The sequence below is a fragment of the Epinephelus moara genome, chromosome 17 (genome assembly GCF_006386435.1).
Source record: "Epinephelus moara isolate mb chromosome 17, YSFRI_EMoa_1.0, whole genome shotgun sequence".
Lineage (NCBI taxonomy): Eukaryota > Metazoa > Chordata > Actinopteri > Perciformes > Serranidae > Epinephelus > Epinephelus moara.
The window spans coordinates 28,860,184-28,877,275 of record NC_065522.1 but is presented as its reverse complement, the minus strand read 5'-3'; the positions used below and the strand labels follow the sequence as shown (position 1 = coordinate 28,877,275).

At 41.3% G+C, this 17,092-nt stretch overlaps 1 protein-coding gene across 12 annotated transcripts in view; it reads right to left on the bottom strand.

Annotated features, from left to right (window-relative positions):
- Window positions 1–16,889, bottom strand: part of LOC126404574 (uncharacterized) — a 65,733-nt gene extending 48,844 nt beyond the window's left edge. For 9 of the 12 annotated variants that reach the window (XM_050067902.1, XM_050067907.1, XM_050067909.1 and 6 more), the window contains exon 1: window positions 16,072–16,888. In XM_050067902.1, coding sequence (XP_049923859.1) covers window positions 16,072–16,214 — 143 coding nt within the window. In that variant the 5' untranslated portion in view covers window positions 16,215–16,888. Of the gene's footprint in view, window positions 1–16,071 lie in introns of all 12 variants that reach the window. The other 3 variants (XM_050067903.1, XM_050067908.1, XM_050067911.1) reach the window with 1 other exon arrangement.
- Window positions 16,890–17,092: the final 203 nt, after the last annotated feature.

The window sequence follows — 17,092 nt, the reverse complement described above, 5'->3', positions numbered from 1 at the left end:
ACAAGTCTATGGCATTTTACATTGTATAAATTAGCCTAGCAGCTAGCAGACTTTTCCTCTACTCATATGAAACCGGGGACAATGGCAACAATTAACAAAGGTAACGGTACAAAATTCGGCTCCATTACAACTCACAGGGTTCACCGACAAAACAACTTTTCATTTTCCAAGCAAATACAACATGCTAACGTTATTAGCACAAGCCTGTGGCATTTTACATTGTATAAATTAGCCTAGCGACTAGCAGAGATTTCCTCTGCTCATAAATCACACATAAGACTTAAAATGCTATTTTTGTGGAGGCTTTATTGTCTTCACAATTTATTGTTTCTTATCTGTGAAATTAAAGTAAATAAAAGTTTTGTTTCCACTGAGGGAAATAGTTTCAGCTTACAGAAATAGACAGGAGGTCTGCGTCGCTGTGACATGTAGTTACATTTCTGGGGAGGTGCACGTCAGGCTATGGCTCTAAAAAGTGCTACTGGAGAACTTGTGTGAGTGGGCGGAGCTGTGCGGAGAGTGTCAGAGAGGATAGATGCACACTGGTGTGGGTTATGTAACTCAACTTGACCCTATATCGATATGAAGGGTGTTGTCTAAATTTATATCTTGCTTGAAAATATATCAATATATCACACATAGTCGTTACATCACCCAGCCTTACTTTGATTCAACAAAACTTGGCTAAATCCTGGACAGCACCATTCAGCCAGGAGGCTCTTTATCTAAATATGCCAATATGCCAGAGCAGACCTGCCGAGAGAAGGAGAGGACATGTGCTTTACAGTGAATAAGGACTGGTGACAATGTGAATGTGAGGTGCTGTCCTGTTCCTGCGGTGGATCACTGCTATAAGCTGTTCAGAGGTGGCTGCAGAGCAGTGCTGCACGTATTGCAGGAGTTGAATGAATGTCGACATGATGCAGCTCTGCTGGTGACTCTGGGCCTATTCTCTTATGTCGATGACCGCAAGTCAGGTCTCAAGTCTTCGGCCCCCAACTGATTGACAAGCAGCTGATTGATGAAAAAGAGTCAGCTGATAGATCACATGATTCCTTTCTATGCAACCAATTGGCAAATCTCATTCAGAGCACCCTATTTAAACTGCCCTGGCCTGCGTAGGTGCATGGAAGGGCATAGAGGTGTGTTCTCTTCACCTTAGGCTTTCCATATAGGCGCATGGAAGGGCGGAGACATGTTCTCTTTCCACCTTAGACTTTCCATACATGCTACAGTATGCATGGACCGTAGCAGCAGCAGCTTTTAAAACGCTTTACTTTTTGAGGGAACACTTGAGCAGGCAAGTGGTTGCCGGTGTAGTTGTCGGTGTGGTTACCGTGTGACAGTGTGAAACCAGCTTCACATTGCAGCAGTGACACCCAGGATGTTTAGCTGTGATGCTAATGATGAACAATGTTTATCCATATCTCTCTCTCACACACACACACACACACACACACACACACACACACACACACACACACACACACACACAGATGTCCATGTCCCCACATGAATGTGCAACATCTACCTCCCCCGCCCAATAACACAAGGTCAGATCCTCTCTAATGATCTCAACAATTCAGCCTGGAGGTAACCTGACCCCAGATCAGTGACGAAAGACAGCGGCTGCTGCCAACGCTGACAGAGAATGTGAAATCTCAAATTAGTATCTGTCTTCAACCACGGGATCTTTCCAGAAAAAAACATGGATCCTATTTCCTCGACTCTGCAAAACTGAGAAACCGGGCAGAGAAGATTACCTAGGAATGTTTTACCCTCCCAACATGACGAGATGCTGCTGAGCAAGGCACTCGGCCTGCAGCCGACTAAGCGCACCACAATGGTTGTACTGGGCAGTTTACAGGAATAGTCACAGGACATGCTTTCATTCAAAATGTTGATTTTTCATAAATTTTAGAGAATATTTCAGGTCTTTTTGTGCCCACAGACGTGAACCTTATGAATGCCATGTGATAATCTGTCATACTACATTTTTTGTCTGGCCTGGTCTCAATCCCAGAGTGCTTTCAGATTTATATATCATTGAGGACTGGATCATTGGCCTTGGAGAATGTCTGTGCTCTAGAGCAGACGGATGTCCAACAAGTGGTATGAAGCTAAAAAATGTATAGACAATGTACAACAATGTATAGTGTAGTGTAAAAGTCAAAACCCTCACCCTCATCAGGTGCTAAGACCACACATGTTTATGTGTAAACTTCTACAAAAACCTAATACTGCATTTATACATATATGCAATATAACTGTGTGAACTCTTAGTGACATCTCAGTTGTGAACTCTTATTGACTCATATATGCAATGTAACTGTGTGAACTCTTAGTGACATCTCAGTTGTGAACTCTTATTGACTCATATGACTTATCACGCGCTGTGTAATGATATAATGCATCAACTTACACTTACATGATGTTGTGAACTTACAATGACACTCATACAAGTTACCACGTGTTGTGTGAAAGAAGAGAGAACACTCACTTGATTGTACTGCCTAATGCATTTAAGAATTATATTACACTCACTTGATTGTATGACCTAATGCACTTAAGAGTTATATTATACAAGAAAGATCACACACACACTCAAATGATTGTATTACGGAAGCACGAGGGACTGTAGCATGAGAGTCCCCAGAGATCACATGTTTTTAAAAAATAGAGTGAGAGCGAGTCCGGAAATACTGGTGGCAGATTCCAGTTTGAGCCAGAACATAGGCAAAGTCTGCCACCAGTAGAAACGGATCGAAATGGGAAGGACTACAGAAATGGGTGGAGATCTCTTCGACCTCCACCAGCATATAAGCCAGAGAACCGAAAGCAGAAGTCAGTCGTCCTCCGGAGGTTGACTCATGAGTTTGTCTGTGTTGTTGCCTGTAAACACAATAAACTCGATTGCATCAGATTCTGCCTCTCTCCAGTGCCTTTTTAAGTACCTGCCAGCCGAACCTAAGATACTGAATTGACAACAGAAGACTTTTTAGAAGAAACAAGGAGGACAGGATCGGGAGCCGCCAGGCCCATTTCCAGGCACCGATTTGTGTCACTTCAATAGACTCATACAAAAGTAATCCCTCTTATTCATCCGATATGACCCACTAGAAGTTCATGGCAGTGTGTTAATCTGCAGAGACTCTGCCCTATGACTGTTTGTCTTTTTTTCTAGTAAGAGCCCATAAACAGCCGTTCGCGGGCTGCAACCTTTGAGCAGTGCTGTGTAGCCACCAACCAGTAACAGTGTGCAAGTGAAGTCAGGACTTAACCAAAAAGGTAGCGACCAGGTTAGCAGCAAAGAAATTGCGGACAAAGCTCGTACCAAGACGAGAGTAAATCTGAGGCTGGCTTTTACTTTTGCTGGTGAGCACTTAAAGAGGGAATGAAGATGAGGAGCAAGTTGGACAAGTAGGTGCCTGCAATTAGCTTAGTTAGCTTGCTAAAGTATTGCCTTAAGCAGGATTTAAACTTTTGCATAAACGTGTTTAGTATAAGACAGTTGTTTTGTCGGTGAACCTTGTGAGCTGTAATTAAGCCGAATTTTTCAACGTTACCTTTGTTAAATGTTGCTGTTGTCCCTGGCTTCATATGAGGAAAAGTCTGCTAGCTGCTAGGCTAATTTATACAATGTAAAATGCCATAGGCTTGTGCTAATAACGTCAGCATATTGTATTTGTGGGGAAAATGTGTCCAGATAAAGACAAGTGTTTGTCTGTGAATGCTGCGAGTTATAGTGAAGCTGATTTGTGTACTTGTGTTTGAAACTGTCTCTATTAAGCCATGTTTTATGTGTGTTTAATGTGTGTTTAATGTGTGTTTTGAATCAACTAAACTTTACAGCACTAAACAGAAACCTCTGCTGCCGACTAGTGTTTTGGAGGTGTAACTGCAGAGTGACACAGACACACCACCGCACAAGTATAGATGCTCACAACAGTGTAGGCCACATGCGTAGGCTACGGTGTAGGCTCTGCGTGTGTGTACAACAAGCAGTGTAGGGAAGAGGGGCCAAGTTTACGACAGTAATCGACACTTACTGTGTGGAATATGCGTGTTTCATTAATTAATGATTTAGAATTTTCACTTGTGAGAGGACATATATTCTGTATCCCATGTTGCTCCTGAGTATCACAACTATACTCTACGAATGTGTGCTAGTTTGACCTTATATGTGCTTGTTTCCTGTTTGGAGATTTTTAAAATGATCTATTGACACTTTGCAGATGTTATTATGTGCTGTTGGACACCTTAAAACCCTAATTATCACTCCTTTTAGCTGCCCACCCTCACCCAACATGTCGTTTCAGGCCTCACAGCTTCCAGATAATGCAGTTATGGCAGTCCCTGTGTTGTCTGTGACACGCCCAGCGACAGACAGATGGGTTTAAATCATCATGTACAGGGGGCAGGGAGTACACACCGTAACACACACCGGGCAAACCCTGCTGCTGCACATGGCAGGTCATAAATCTCTCAGCAGCGATGGCGGTTTAATATGTTTTGATATTTCTGACAGACGATTTGAAGGAGGAGACGAGGAGAGGGGAGGGAGGAGGACGAGGGGACGAATCTGGTTAGAAGTCTTAAAGGAAATTTTAGTGTCTGTTTTATTATGAAATTTTCATGAATCTTTAAAGTTATTAATATTGTTGCATAAGCTTCTCTTTGCATGTTATTTTGATTCACTTAAATATAAAAAATAAACTCAAAAACAGTGGTGGAGTGCACTTGTACTTTACTTGAGTATTTCCCTTTTCTGTTAATTTGTATCCCATCCCATCTCTCACAGGTACATATTGCACTTTTTACTGCACTATATTTCCTGTTCCCACACATTTAAAAAAATCAAAACTTTTCCATGACCTTAAAAGGACTTGCTTGCATTTCTTGAAGACATTTTGCCTCTCATCCAATAAGTTTCTTAAGAACTCTCAGAACTGAAGAAGCTTCTTGGATGAGAGGCGAAACATCTTCAAGAAACTCAAGCAAGTCCATATGTGTATTCCTGAGAGTTGAAAAATCTTAGCTTCAGCAACCACTTTGCACTGCAATAGCCAATCAGTTTTGAGATCCTCCGCTGACGTATGACCCCGAGGACGTACCTGCGGAAGTTCATTGATTGATTGAGAGATTTCTTGCGCGTTTAACACGAGTCAACACAAAACATTCTATCGTTCAAATTCTTGCGAGTCTCTCAAATCCAACAACTAGAGTGCTACAGCCAAAGATTTATAATAATACCTAGATAGATGGTACCAAGATGCCAAGATGGCGCCTATTCATTCCAATGGAGTTGCTCGCTTGGCACGTACACTGGAAAGAGTTTTTAGCTTTCAGCTAGTGCATGAAATCTCTCAATCACTTCTGCCGGTACATCCTCGGTGTCATATATCAGCAGAGGATCTCAATGCTGATTGGCTATCACAGCGCGAATTGGTTGCCAATGTTAGACCGTAGGAATAACATGCATGAATTTTGAAAATGGGCGTAGCTCCCCTTTAAAAGACGATGAGGATTTAAAGGTGCTAACCCAGACAAAACTAAAATGTTTGATTCAACATCTGTGTTTCTGTGTGTCATTGAAGTTGTGCACACGTTTACACACTGTTTATGCTTCTGTGTGTGTGTGTGTGTGTGTGTGTGTGTGTGGGCATACTGTGAGAGCTGCTGCCATCCTCTGAGGAGCAGTTATCAGATGGTCTAATAAGACCTGATGAAAATAAATCACTGCAAGCTCAAACAGAGAGTTGCACTCACTCAGCACCACAAGGCCCGGACATCTGTTTGTGTGTGTGTGTGTGTGTGTGTGTGTGTGTGTGTGTGTGTGTGTGTGTGTGTGTGTTTTAATGACATACTCACACACACACACACACACACACACACACACACACACACACACACACACACACACACACAGTCTTGACAGAAGGAAATAGTTTATTTGTCCTTGGACTGTGTGCTCGGAGATGTAATGAGATATTTATAGTGGTGACATCGACATATAATTTTATGTTTCAGTGTGCTGCAGTAGGTGCATGTGATGTGTTGGTGATAAATACTGAACATTTATTAGTTTACATAAAGTCTTTTAGGACAAGTTACAATTAAAGTGTTCAGTCTTGTAAAAACTTGACACGGTCTGCCTTCTCGGATTTATTTGTTTTTTAATGTTCAACAATGTAAACACTTCAGATACTGATTTTTTTAACATATACTATGCAGAATTTTCCTTAAAAAACAAAGTATGTGTTCGGGATGTTTCTGGGCGTGTACCCCCACAGCGCTCAGGTGAGGTCTGTTCTTTATAAAAAGGTGATCAACAGATGTCCAACCATAAGCAGTAGACATCCGAAAGACACAGTGCTGAAAAAACACTAATAAAGAGAGGTGAAACATCAAATGAAACTGAATGTGGGGTTAGTTTCGACGTATACTCATACAATGGTTCGCATGACATCCTATGAAATTGCGCCCCACAAATGACGTTACGTACTTAACGTTACGTTACATACTTATAGACACAAAGTTAGGGAGGATAGGTTTGGGCAAGCACAGAAACATTTTGACGATGTACCTGGTCTCCTGGGGAAAGTCCTGTGTTTTGTGACCCATCCAACGCCCCAACCTGCCTCCTTAAAGGGGCTGCTTGCGACCACTTCCATCTTTAGGCCCCGATCAAACAGAAAGTGTTTTAGCAACTGAAGGCGGTTTTTGTAATTGTTTTAAACAAAAATTGCTTGTGTGTTTTGCGTTGCAACGCACCTTACATTTCTACGCTCTAGGCGCCTCACGTTTTTGCTGGAGCACTCCTTACCAAACATTAACCACAGCATTAGTGAAACATAAAGTTTAAACATATCTGCTATATAATGATGTGCAAAGGGAACGTAGCCCATCTGTGGCTTGCAAAAATGTACAATGCCAAAATTTTTTACTGCCGACTGGGTTGAGAAATCTTAATTTGTAAAGAAACTTAAGCTGTCAGATAAATATAGTGCAGTAAACTGTACATTATTTCTCTCTGAAATGCAAGTACGAGAAAGGATTAAGGGTAGTGGTTTGGGGGGCGCAAGAGGATACGACTGTTTTAGAGGCAATACGTAGCCTGTGCTCCGAGATAGTATCCATGAAAGTGGAATTGTGTACTACTACAGTGTCCCAGATGTTTTGGGCGGAAATTAATTCTCCCAGAGAGGAGTTTCGCCTTGCAATCACCATGCTCTAGATAACGAATGAAACACACAGAAAGAAGATCATAGACCTTGAGTTAGTGGCTACTAACATCTCAGACCTGACTACAACACTGGAGACGGAGTTTAAACGGCTGTTGGAGGAGTTGAAAGACTCAAGTCAAGTACAAGTATCTCAAATTTGCAAGGATGGGGGATATTTGATACTAAAAGTAGATTTTCACCAGAGCATTTGATCAATTACCAGGATCGCCACACCACACACACACAGGGTACGTGACTACATGCAATTACCCGACCATCAGTCTAAAACGCCTCATGTAAAATCTTAGAAACATTTTCTCTCCGACCTCACAAGGAGCTCAGATGAGATGGACAGCTGGCAGTGACAGTGATACTGCATCGTGTAGCACGGCGTGAATATGTGACTGGATCTAGTTCCAATTACATCATCACGCCTCAGCTTCATTTACAGCTGAGGAGAGTTTTCATCACCACCGAGGTATTCTGTCTCAGACACACAATATAATCCACACTGTATCAACTGATATGGGGAGTGAGCGTCAGGACTTTCACTATTTTAGGAGACTAAAAATATATACGCATACCGTCAAAAGGTTTTCATCTCCTGCCATAAAAACTTGATTGGATCCAGTCAGGTGTCTCAGAGGACTAAATTTCTGAATGGCTTTTAGGTTGTAAACGGTCTGTGGACCTGAAACAGAGACAGTACGTTTCAGCATTGAAATAAAATTTGGCATTAAGAAAGGAAACGTTGACGCTGGAATTTAAACACAGGCATTAAAAATTATTTTATTATTCTACCTAAACTTTATCTTTTTCTCTTGCCTCTATCTTCTCCTTTTTTTCTCACACATACACACAATTTAGAAATCATGTCACTGGCTTGCAGCTTCGTACGATGACGTCCTGTCCACAGTCGTCACACTTAATAACCCGATTCTGAGGCTGGACTCGCTGCTTGACCCAGAAACTCTTTTCACAACTGGATGAGCTAATGGAGTCAAACACAAAGTGACCTGATCGTCAGGAGAGCGCTCGGCTCAAACGCACAACACCAACGGCTCACAAGTGTGTGATTTAGTACAACTCTGTACTGAAGTGACTTTATTTCCAAAACACCATACATGTAAGCTGATGTCTTAGTTTCTCCTTTTAAACTAAACTGAGATTATATAATCTACATTTAAACGCATGAAACTCTTTCAAAGGGGATTTTCCTTCAAAGCAGCTCTCAGTATCTTAGTTACCAAATCAGACCCATCATACTCAAGACTTTGGATATGGAGGAGGGAAAGTGGTCAACAAATGAACTTAATCTTTCATTCGAGAGGGAGCTAGTCTGGATTGCAGACCCTGTGGCCACATAAACGTTGGCATTGTACATTTCTGCAAACCATCGATATGTTACATTAATAAGTTATTATGTAGTGGATACTTTAGAATTTTATGTTTTAACAATGCTGTGGTTAACCACTTGCCTATGGTTATGAAAAGGTCATGTTTTGGCTTAAAATACCCAGTTTAGGGGGCACAATCCCCACTGGAAACTAGAGCTTAGATCAGGCCCAAAAAATCATCCAGCCCGACCCCACCTGAGCCTGTGCATGTTCTGTCCAAGCCCGGCCAGGCCCGTCCCTTTAACTGTAATTACGAGCCTGAGCCCAGTTTAAACCCAACATTTTTTTAAAGGATACGAACGTGGGCATTGAAGGCTGACTCTTGTCTTTCTTTCCATGGCAAGCCTTCGTCATGTGCCTCTTAAGTGTCGAGGCCCCCATCTTTTTGCTGTCATATACCAGCATCGCGCTGCACTTGGTACACTCGACAAAGCCGAGACACATGCTGTCACCATCAACAACTCACATGTGCGCAGCCAGTACCCAAATCTAGAAAGATTTAGGGTCTGGCCATGAGTAATGCAAATGGCCCAACTCGAGGGGCAGCACCAAGCATGCCTTTGAAAATATCACTGCACGCAATTGGATAACACTCTGACCAATCAGAACAATACACGGTGTGATGTATCCAGAGCGCTACGAGCGGAGCTAACTGGTAGATTAGACTCTTGCCATAACCGGTCGGCAAAACAGCAAAAACGTCCTTCTTGCAAAGGAAAGACTCGAGCGCCGTCTTCTGTTCCTCTTTTAGAAAAAAAGCCAAGTCTAACTCGTTCATTGTAGCGGCCAAAGCCGTTTCAAACAACTGGTGTTCATCCGTAGCCATCTTGCAATGTTTACTGACTGATTCCAGACTTCGTCATCGCAGCGCTGTCGTCATCTGTTTAGCTCGCCTCTGGCCCGCCTATATCAGATACACCGATGTGATTGGTGCAGCTCGGCTCCAACGGCATGGGTAATGAGCATCATTACTGATTGCCAGAGTGACTCGCAAATTCAAATTGTGCTCTTGCGAGAACTCTGGATTTCCAGGGTAGGTTGGGTTCGGGCTCGGGCAGAGAATCTAAGCTCTACTGGAAACACAGCAATGTCTCAGTTAAAAACAATCACTTTTAACGGCACAATTCTGGCGCTTTTCGTGGCTAAATGCCCAGTGAAAAACTATAACGGGTCTCTAAAAAACACCCATGTTTGGTGGTTAAAAAGCTGCTGGAAACCCAGAACAACCAACTAAAGAACAACCAGTTTTGTTCTTGTTGGGAAAAAAATGATGTTTTTCACTAGGGCTGCACAATTAGTCGAAATATTATCAAAATTCCAATCAGGCCAAGTGTAATATCCAAATCACAGGAGCTTCAAGCTTTATTTTTTTAAGGTAAAATGTGTTATAAATGACACTCTGTTGTGGTACGGAGAGGCCCCAGCCTATAAAGCATCAAAAGCAGCCAAAATCACATCATCACCATTTCTGGATTTTGGTCAGTGAAAATAAAATAGAAAAAAAACATTCCCACTAAAATTGCAGTTCATTTCACAATACCTTTTTTTCCTTTGGTGTAGGCCTACTTTTGACAAAAACATTTCTGTGTATCACCTGGAATGCTAAACTTAAGACAGTGGAAGCAATGGAACCAGTTATAATTAGCGAGACCGGAGGAAGATTTCGTGGAACGTGGTGTTAAAGTGTTAACGGTCAACAGGTGGGGGAGAACACAGTGAGCGGAGAACAGGACACTGACAAAACAAGGCAGGACTGTGTGTGTTAAAGACAAAGAGCGATGAAGAAATCACAAGCAAAAATAAGAAGAGGAGAGAGGGGGAAACAAAACCGAGGGAAAGCAGCAGCTGCACTTTCTAACACACACACAGACGCACACACATACATACACATACACACAGTGTCGATCACACCTGTCACGTTGTAAAAACAGAGACCCTCTAAAATTTACGAGGTGTTTGGTCATATGGTGAGTGTGTGTACTGTCAGCTAAATGAGTGTGTGACTTTGTTGTGGAGGTCAGAGTGTTTTTGAACTGAAAGGGCTTCCACGGTGTTTTCCAAAATCTGACCTAACACTGGCATCCACTACTAGTGATTAAGACCGTAACATTTAAAGCTGCTCTGCTCAAAAACTATGTATGATATTACTGTGTAATAGAGGTACACCGAGACGCCATTATCTGTATTCGTATCTGTGTCTGTTTTCAGATCGAAGGCTGAAGTGGCCGTGGTTTATACTGGAAGTCACATTAAATCGAACAAAGGTATTTTCTGACCTAATATTCATTACATCTATCTAACTACCTACATACCTATTTATCTATCTATCTTTCTATCTATCCATCCATACTTAGTTTTATGAACTGTCAGACACACCACCACCCCTTTAACTGCGGGACATTTAATCAGAAACTGAAAAAATGTTTTATAAACCTAAAGATTCTGTTTTGCATTGTAAACAGAAACTACTTTTTTTATGAAGGCAATTAACACAGACTACAACTAAAAACTACTGGTTTTAAGCTTCATTTTGTGGTGTAGGTTTGCGGGGGTTTGAATGAAATCCAGCTGCCACTCCAGGCTTTTGTCTCGCGCCATGGGACGACTCACCTACGGGTCCTAGGCAGGTTTGGTAAAGCTTAATAGAAAATATCAAAAATTCGGGCGGGTCAGAAAGTGACAAAGCAGCATTCCGAATGATCAATAATTAACAAAAACACTGTGTGCAATAGTCCACCTTCCACTGTCAACTCTACAGTAGAGTTCGCCTCAAACCTTAGTGATAAATGTGCTTAAGTTTGTTACTTCACTTTTCATAGTTAGTTTTGTACATATTGTTAATACCAGACGTTTTTGTATAGTGTTTAGTGATCATTTTAATAACAAGGTTAGCAAGTCAGCTCGCCGAACTACTGAAATGACGAAAAGAGCCATCCAGTTTAAAGTGTAAAAAAAAAAAGCCACAGTAATGTAACTGAAAATCAGGCTGCAATTTGTAATGTTAAGTAACGTTAAGTAATGTCAAGTAACATCAAGTAATTAAGTAATGTTAAGTAAGGGATGAAAAGCACTGTGATCCCTAAAGTGGGATTTATTGGCGTTGAATTGACCTTGTACTTGCTGTGTAGACTCTGCGTAGATTTGACGTGCACCTCCCCGGAAATGTAACTACACGTCGCAGTGACGCAGACCTCCTGTTTATTTTTGTAAGCCACAAAACAAATTTCCCCCCAGTGGAAGGAAGCATTTATCATATTTTATTTGACTTACATGAATCAATAAATTGTGAAGACAATAAAGCCGCCACAAAATGGCATTTTGGTCCTGTGTGGGATTTATTTTGGCTTCATATGAGTAGAGAAAAACTCTGCTATCTGCTAGGCTACTTTATAAAACGTAAAATGTCATAGGCTTGTGCTAATAACGTTAGCGTGTTGTATTTGTTTGGAAAACGTGTTTAGTATAAGACAGTTGTTTTCTCAGTGAACCTTGTGAGTTTTGATGGAGCTGAATTTTGTACCGTTACCTTTGTTAAATGTTGCTGTTGTCCCTGGTTTCATATGAGCAGAGGAAAACTCCGCTAGCCACATGGCTAATTTATACAATGTAAAATGCCATGAGCTTGTGCTAATAACGTTAGCATGTTATGTTTGTTTGGAAAACATGTTTAGTATAAGACAGTTGTTTTTTCTGTGAATGTTGTGAGTTGTAATTGAGCTGAATTTTGCAACGTTACCTTTGTTAAATGTTGCTGTTGTCTGGCTTCATATGAGTAGAGGAAAAGTCTGCTAGCTGCTAGGCTAATCTATACAATGTAAAATGCCATAGGCTTGTGCTAATAACGTTAGCATGTTATATTTGGGGGGAAAATGTGTCCAGATAAAGACAAGTGTTTGTCTGTGAATGCTGCGAGTTATAGTGAAGCTGATTTATGTATTTGTGTTTGAAACTGTCTATTAAGCCATGTTTAATGTGTGTTTAATGTGTGTTTTGAATCAACTAAACTTTACAACACTTCACAGAAACCCCAACATCATCTAGCATTTGGTGGTGTAACAGCAGCGCTACACAGACACACCAGGCACCACACAAGTAGAAATGCTCACAACGGCATAGGCCTTGCCGACACACAACTATAAATCCGCCTTAAGGTTGGGGGTGAATGTAATGTTACTGTAGAGTTAACAGGGTGACAGCTAGTAAACCGATGTGAAGCTTGTAAAACCGATATACGTCACACTACTTTGTGTAAGTAGAGGACTTGTTGGCTAACAAGCTGTTTGCTAGCTTCTTGGATTCAAAATGATTTCAACCTTTGCCACCAATGTGTGTCAGGAAGACAGAGAGGTGATGGCCAGAGATCGAAATGAAATGCTCAAATATAGACGACAGGACGTCACATGAATATCAATCTTGATGAGAAATATAAACACCCCAAAACCCTGTCTGTGTCTGTGTGTGTATAAATCAGACTTTATATGATTTGTGCTACAAGCATCAGATGACAGAGCCGCGATAAAACCCGAAAATAGAGACAAGGAGGACACAGAGGTAAATCAGATTTACTCTCTCACACTCCTAAATCCAGCCGTCTAAATCCACAGCAACAGAGAGCTCAGAGCAAAGCCTTGCTTCAGACCAAAGCTATTTCACACCATAAAAACATCTCTCCATGACACACACACGCACAATTACTCTTTTCTTCTCTCCACCTTTAGATTATTTCCTAAATCTTGCCCCATCACTCTCTCCATTATTTTTCACATCTCTTCTACTTCAGCTCACACAACGCTCACACACAGTGTTTACTTCCCTTTACACCATCATCCCATCAAAACCCAGCCAAGGCCCATAATGGCCTCCAGGCATGAGATGGTAACACACACACATATACACTAACACACACACACACAGTAATAAACACCTCCAGGGTCTCGGCTGTCCAAGGAAAAACTTTTTTTTTTTTTGAATGAATGAATGAATAGTTAAAACTCAAAGAAATAATCACTGTTAGCTGTTTTTCTAAGAGTTTAAAAAAACACGACTCCTTTTCTTTAAAAGTAACGGGACATGACCTGTAGTGGAACACACTGATGTCAGTTCTCTGAACACTGAACAGTGCTGAAAAATTACAACGACTGTGTGACTTTAAGGTTAATGTGTTTAATGCAAAAACAACACAAAATCTTATCGCTGTCATAAATGCTAGTCATTAGTCGCGTTTCCATTACAGTTTCCGCAAAATAAATGCGATATCTAAAGTTTCGACAAAGTACAATTGCGACTTCCAGGTGTTTACATTAAAAGGTGTTTTGCGTAGGAGCCGTAATTCTCATAAAATTTCGTCCCGCGAGACTCCACTTTGTTTGCAGAAGTAAGATGGACATTCCAAATCTCTTGCGAGCTGGAACAATCATCTCAGTTGCCACTGCTGATGTTGCAGTAGTCTACGATCAAAGACGAAGACAGCGAGTGGTATTCCAAAGGCAAAGTTCTTATGTGTGTCAGCGACCACGGATAAAGGATTTCTGGGAGAGGATCGTCAACAAGGAATTCACAGAGGACTTGAATGTCCAGTGGCGTATATTTGCGAAAAAAGTGTTTCCATTACACTTTTGCGATATACTTATATATTGCCACGTCTGAAAAACCACCTTATGAGAGCGTAAAAACTCTTCCTCGATATTTGAGAGTTTTCTCGAAATGTAGGTGTTTCCATTACCAGTTTTTTATTGAGATATTTAGGTTTTGCGCATTTCTAGGGTTAATGGAAACGCACTTACTGTTGCAATTCGTCGGTCTGTCCAATGATCGAAAACAGTCACTGGGTCTGTCAGGCTGGAGAAATTTTCACAGTAATGTGACCGAAAATATTTAAGACCCAGCGAATCTGAATTAAGAAAACTTAATTTAAGACATTTTAGGACTTTATAAGGACCCTATATATATAGATAGATATAGACACCCTGGTATAAGTATAAAAAATAGCAGAAAATGGAAATACTCAAGTAAAGTACAAGTACCCTAAAATTGTATTTCTGTACTTGAGTAAATGTACTTAGTTACTTTCCTCCACTGCAGGTAACTAAGAGGCTTAAGCCTCTGCAGAGTGGGTCAGAGACTTCGGCACTTTAGCAGGCAGCAAATGAATGAATAAATGAATGGATGGATGGATGGATGAATGGATGGATGCATGGGTGATCTAAAATGAATGAAATCAAAAGATGCAGAGAACCAGTTGAAGGTAAAAGACCAGAAGTGGAAAAAGTCATCGCAAGAATTTAAAGTTGTTCGGTTTTTCAATTTTCAGTGGTTTTGTTGGTGGTGGCAACATTAACTTGCTAACTTACCATTAGCATTAGACGAATCGACTAGCTACTATAGCTGACATTATGTGGTAAATTCAAGGTTAACCCGGAGCTGATATCATAACGTAACGGGTATAGTAATAATCAGCAGTTTCTCCCATTCAAAATGAGACCAGACTCTTCTATGGACATCAGTTTTTGAGCCACGACGAAGGCTAACCAACAGATGGTAAGGCTTGTTGTCTTTAGCTGAGACGATTTCCAAAAAACTTGCGGCCCCTTCCGGCCAGTTAGGAGTAGTGAGGAGTCAGCAGTTAACGACAGTATACAACAGGTTCTTCAACATCTGTGAATCACCACAACCACAAGCATACAGTCAGCATACAGTCAGCATACAGTCATAAATGCTCACACAAAATATTAGGCTGATTGGTCCAGTAGTTTGTGAGATTAGCTGCAGACAGACAGATACACACACTGACATACGCAAAACACACGACAAAACATAAGATCCCCGACAGGCTTATGCTTGGTCGAGAGAACTACAGATTTCTCTGGGTTTGAACATTACTGGAAACATTTCAATAATGTTTGTACACAACTCAACAACATTTCCAACATTTTCTACCTTTAAAGCTAAATCTTTAAAAACGCTTCCTGTTTCGTGGTGCAAAAAGCTTAATCTGGGCAACATGTGTGTTTGTGTTGGTACTTCGTGCCCAGACAGTATGTGTGATATGCAGCGCTGAGGAAAACTTTAAAAGCCTTGGTCTTAGACAGATGAGGCAACCACACATACATCAGTAACACTCATAGACACAGTTGTCTTCTTGTTTTAGCTATAGGGTCAGCAGGACCAGCCAGGGTTAATACCAGAGGACTATTTCACACTTGCTAATTGCTCCATAGGCACACATGGCCACACGAGAATGTGGTCACTTCAAACTCACTGTGGACGAAAGACTTTAGCAACAGTTATCAGGTTTACATGACTGAGACAGACGTTCCCTGCCAATCCCATTGTCTTATGTTGTTATTTAAATCCATTTCATTGCTTTTGTGTTATCTTTTCAACAACAGGGAACATTTAAGCTAGCTAGTTTCTTAAAGTAATAAAGATAATAAAATATTTGTCCTCACCGGCGTGGAGGGTTGATGACGTTGCTGCTGTTTGAGACGTGGTCAGTTTTCCATGTGCTGCTGTTGATCTTTGACGTTTTTGGGTGACCTGCGTCCGCTGAGCCCTGTTGCCGAGACCCCTGGGCCTTCTTTTCTTCCAGCATGGCCAAAAATACACATACAAATACAGGCAAACGCAGACATATAAACAATACACGCTTTCATAAGGTCTTTAATCACACACACACAGACACACGTCTACTTTTGAGTCAGTCTGATGTCTTTCCTCTGGAAGCGTGTTACACCTCCAAATCCAAAGAGAAATCCCCAAAATTGTGTTTCAATTCTTTCCACGTTTACAAAGAAATAACAAGTTATATCCAAAAGTAATTCCAGAAGAATTCCTCCCGCATTAATGGAAAATTAAGGATCCACTCTCACACAGTGTTTGCAATAGATGATTATCAACCAATTTTAGTACAGGATAAAAAGTTAAAAACAAACACATAGTAAAGTCCGCGAATCTTCCCAGCTCCAAAAAAAAGCAAAGTCCTCCGGTATTCCCGTATTTCGGAATTTTAACCCAGGTGTTCCGGAACTCAAGTGTTGTGGATTTCTGAGGGCTTAAAGCCATTAGTGGCTCAGTGGGATTTGAGCAGCGAGAGACTGGAGGGTGAATCAAGGGAAGTGCTGCGCAGCACTACACGTGTCCCTCTGAGCCGGCAGCAGGAGACGGACAGAGACAGAGAGAGACAGGAAAAGAGAGCAGCAAGCGGGAGCGTCTTGAAGGCAAGAGAGATAGAGAGAGGGCTCTACTGATAAAAGGAGGGTCGGTCACAAACTCTCCCTTATCACTAAGTTTTAGTTATTTGTCTAAAATACACGTGTCAGCACAAGGAAGTCACTTTGTTCAACACTCCAGCTATTAGTGGCATTCTGATGGTAATGAAAGGGAGCATATCTGTGTCTCCAGGGTCCTTAATATCCTCTAAATATGACTCATTAAGGAGACGTCTCAAAGGGTTTAATGTTCTTAGCAGTG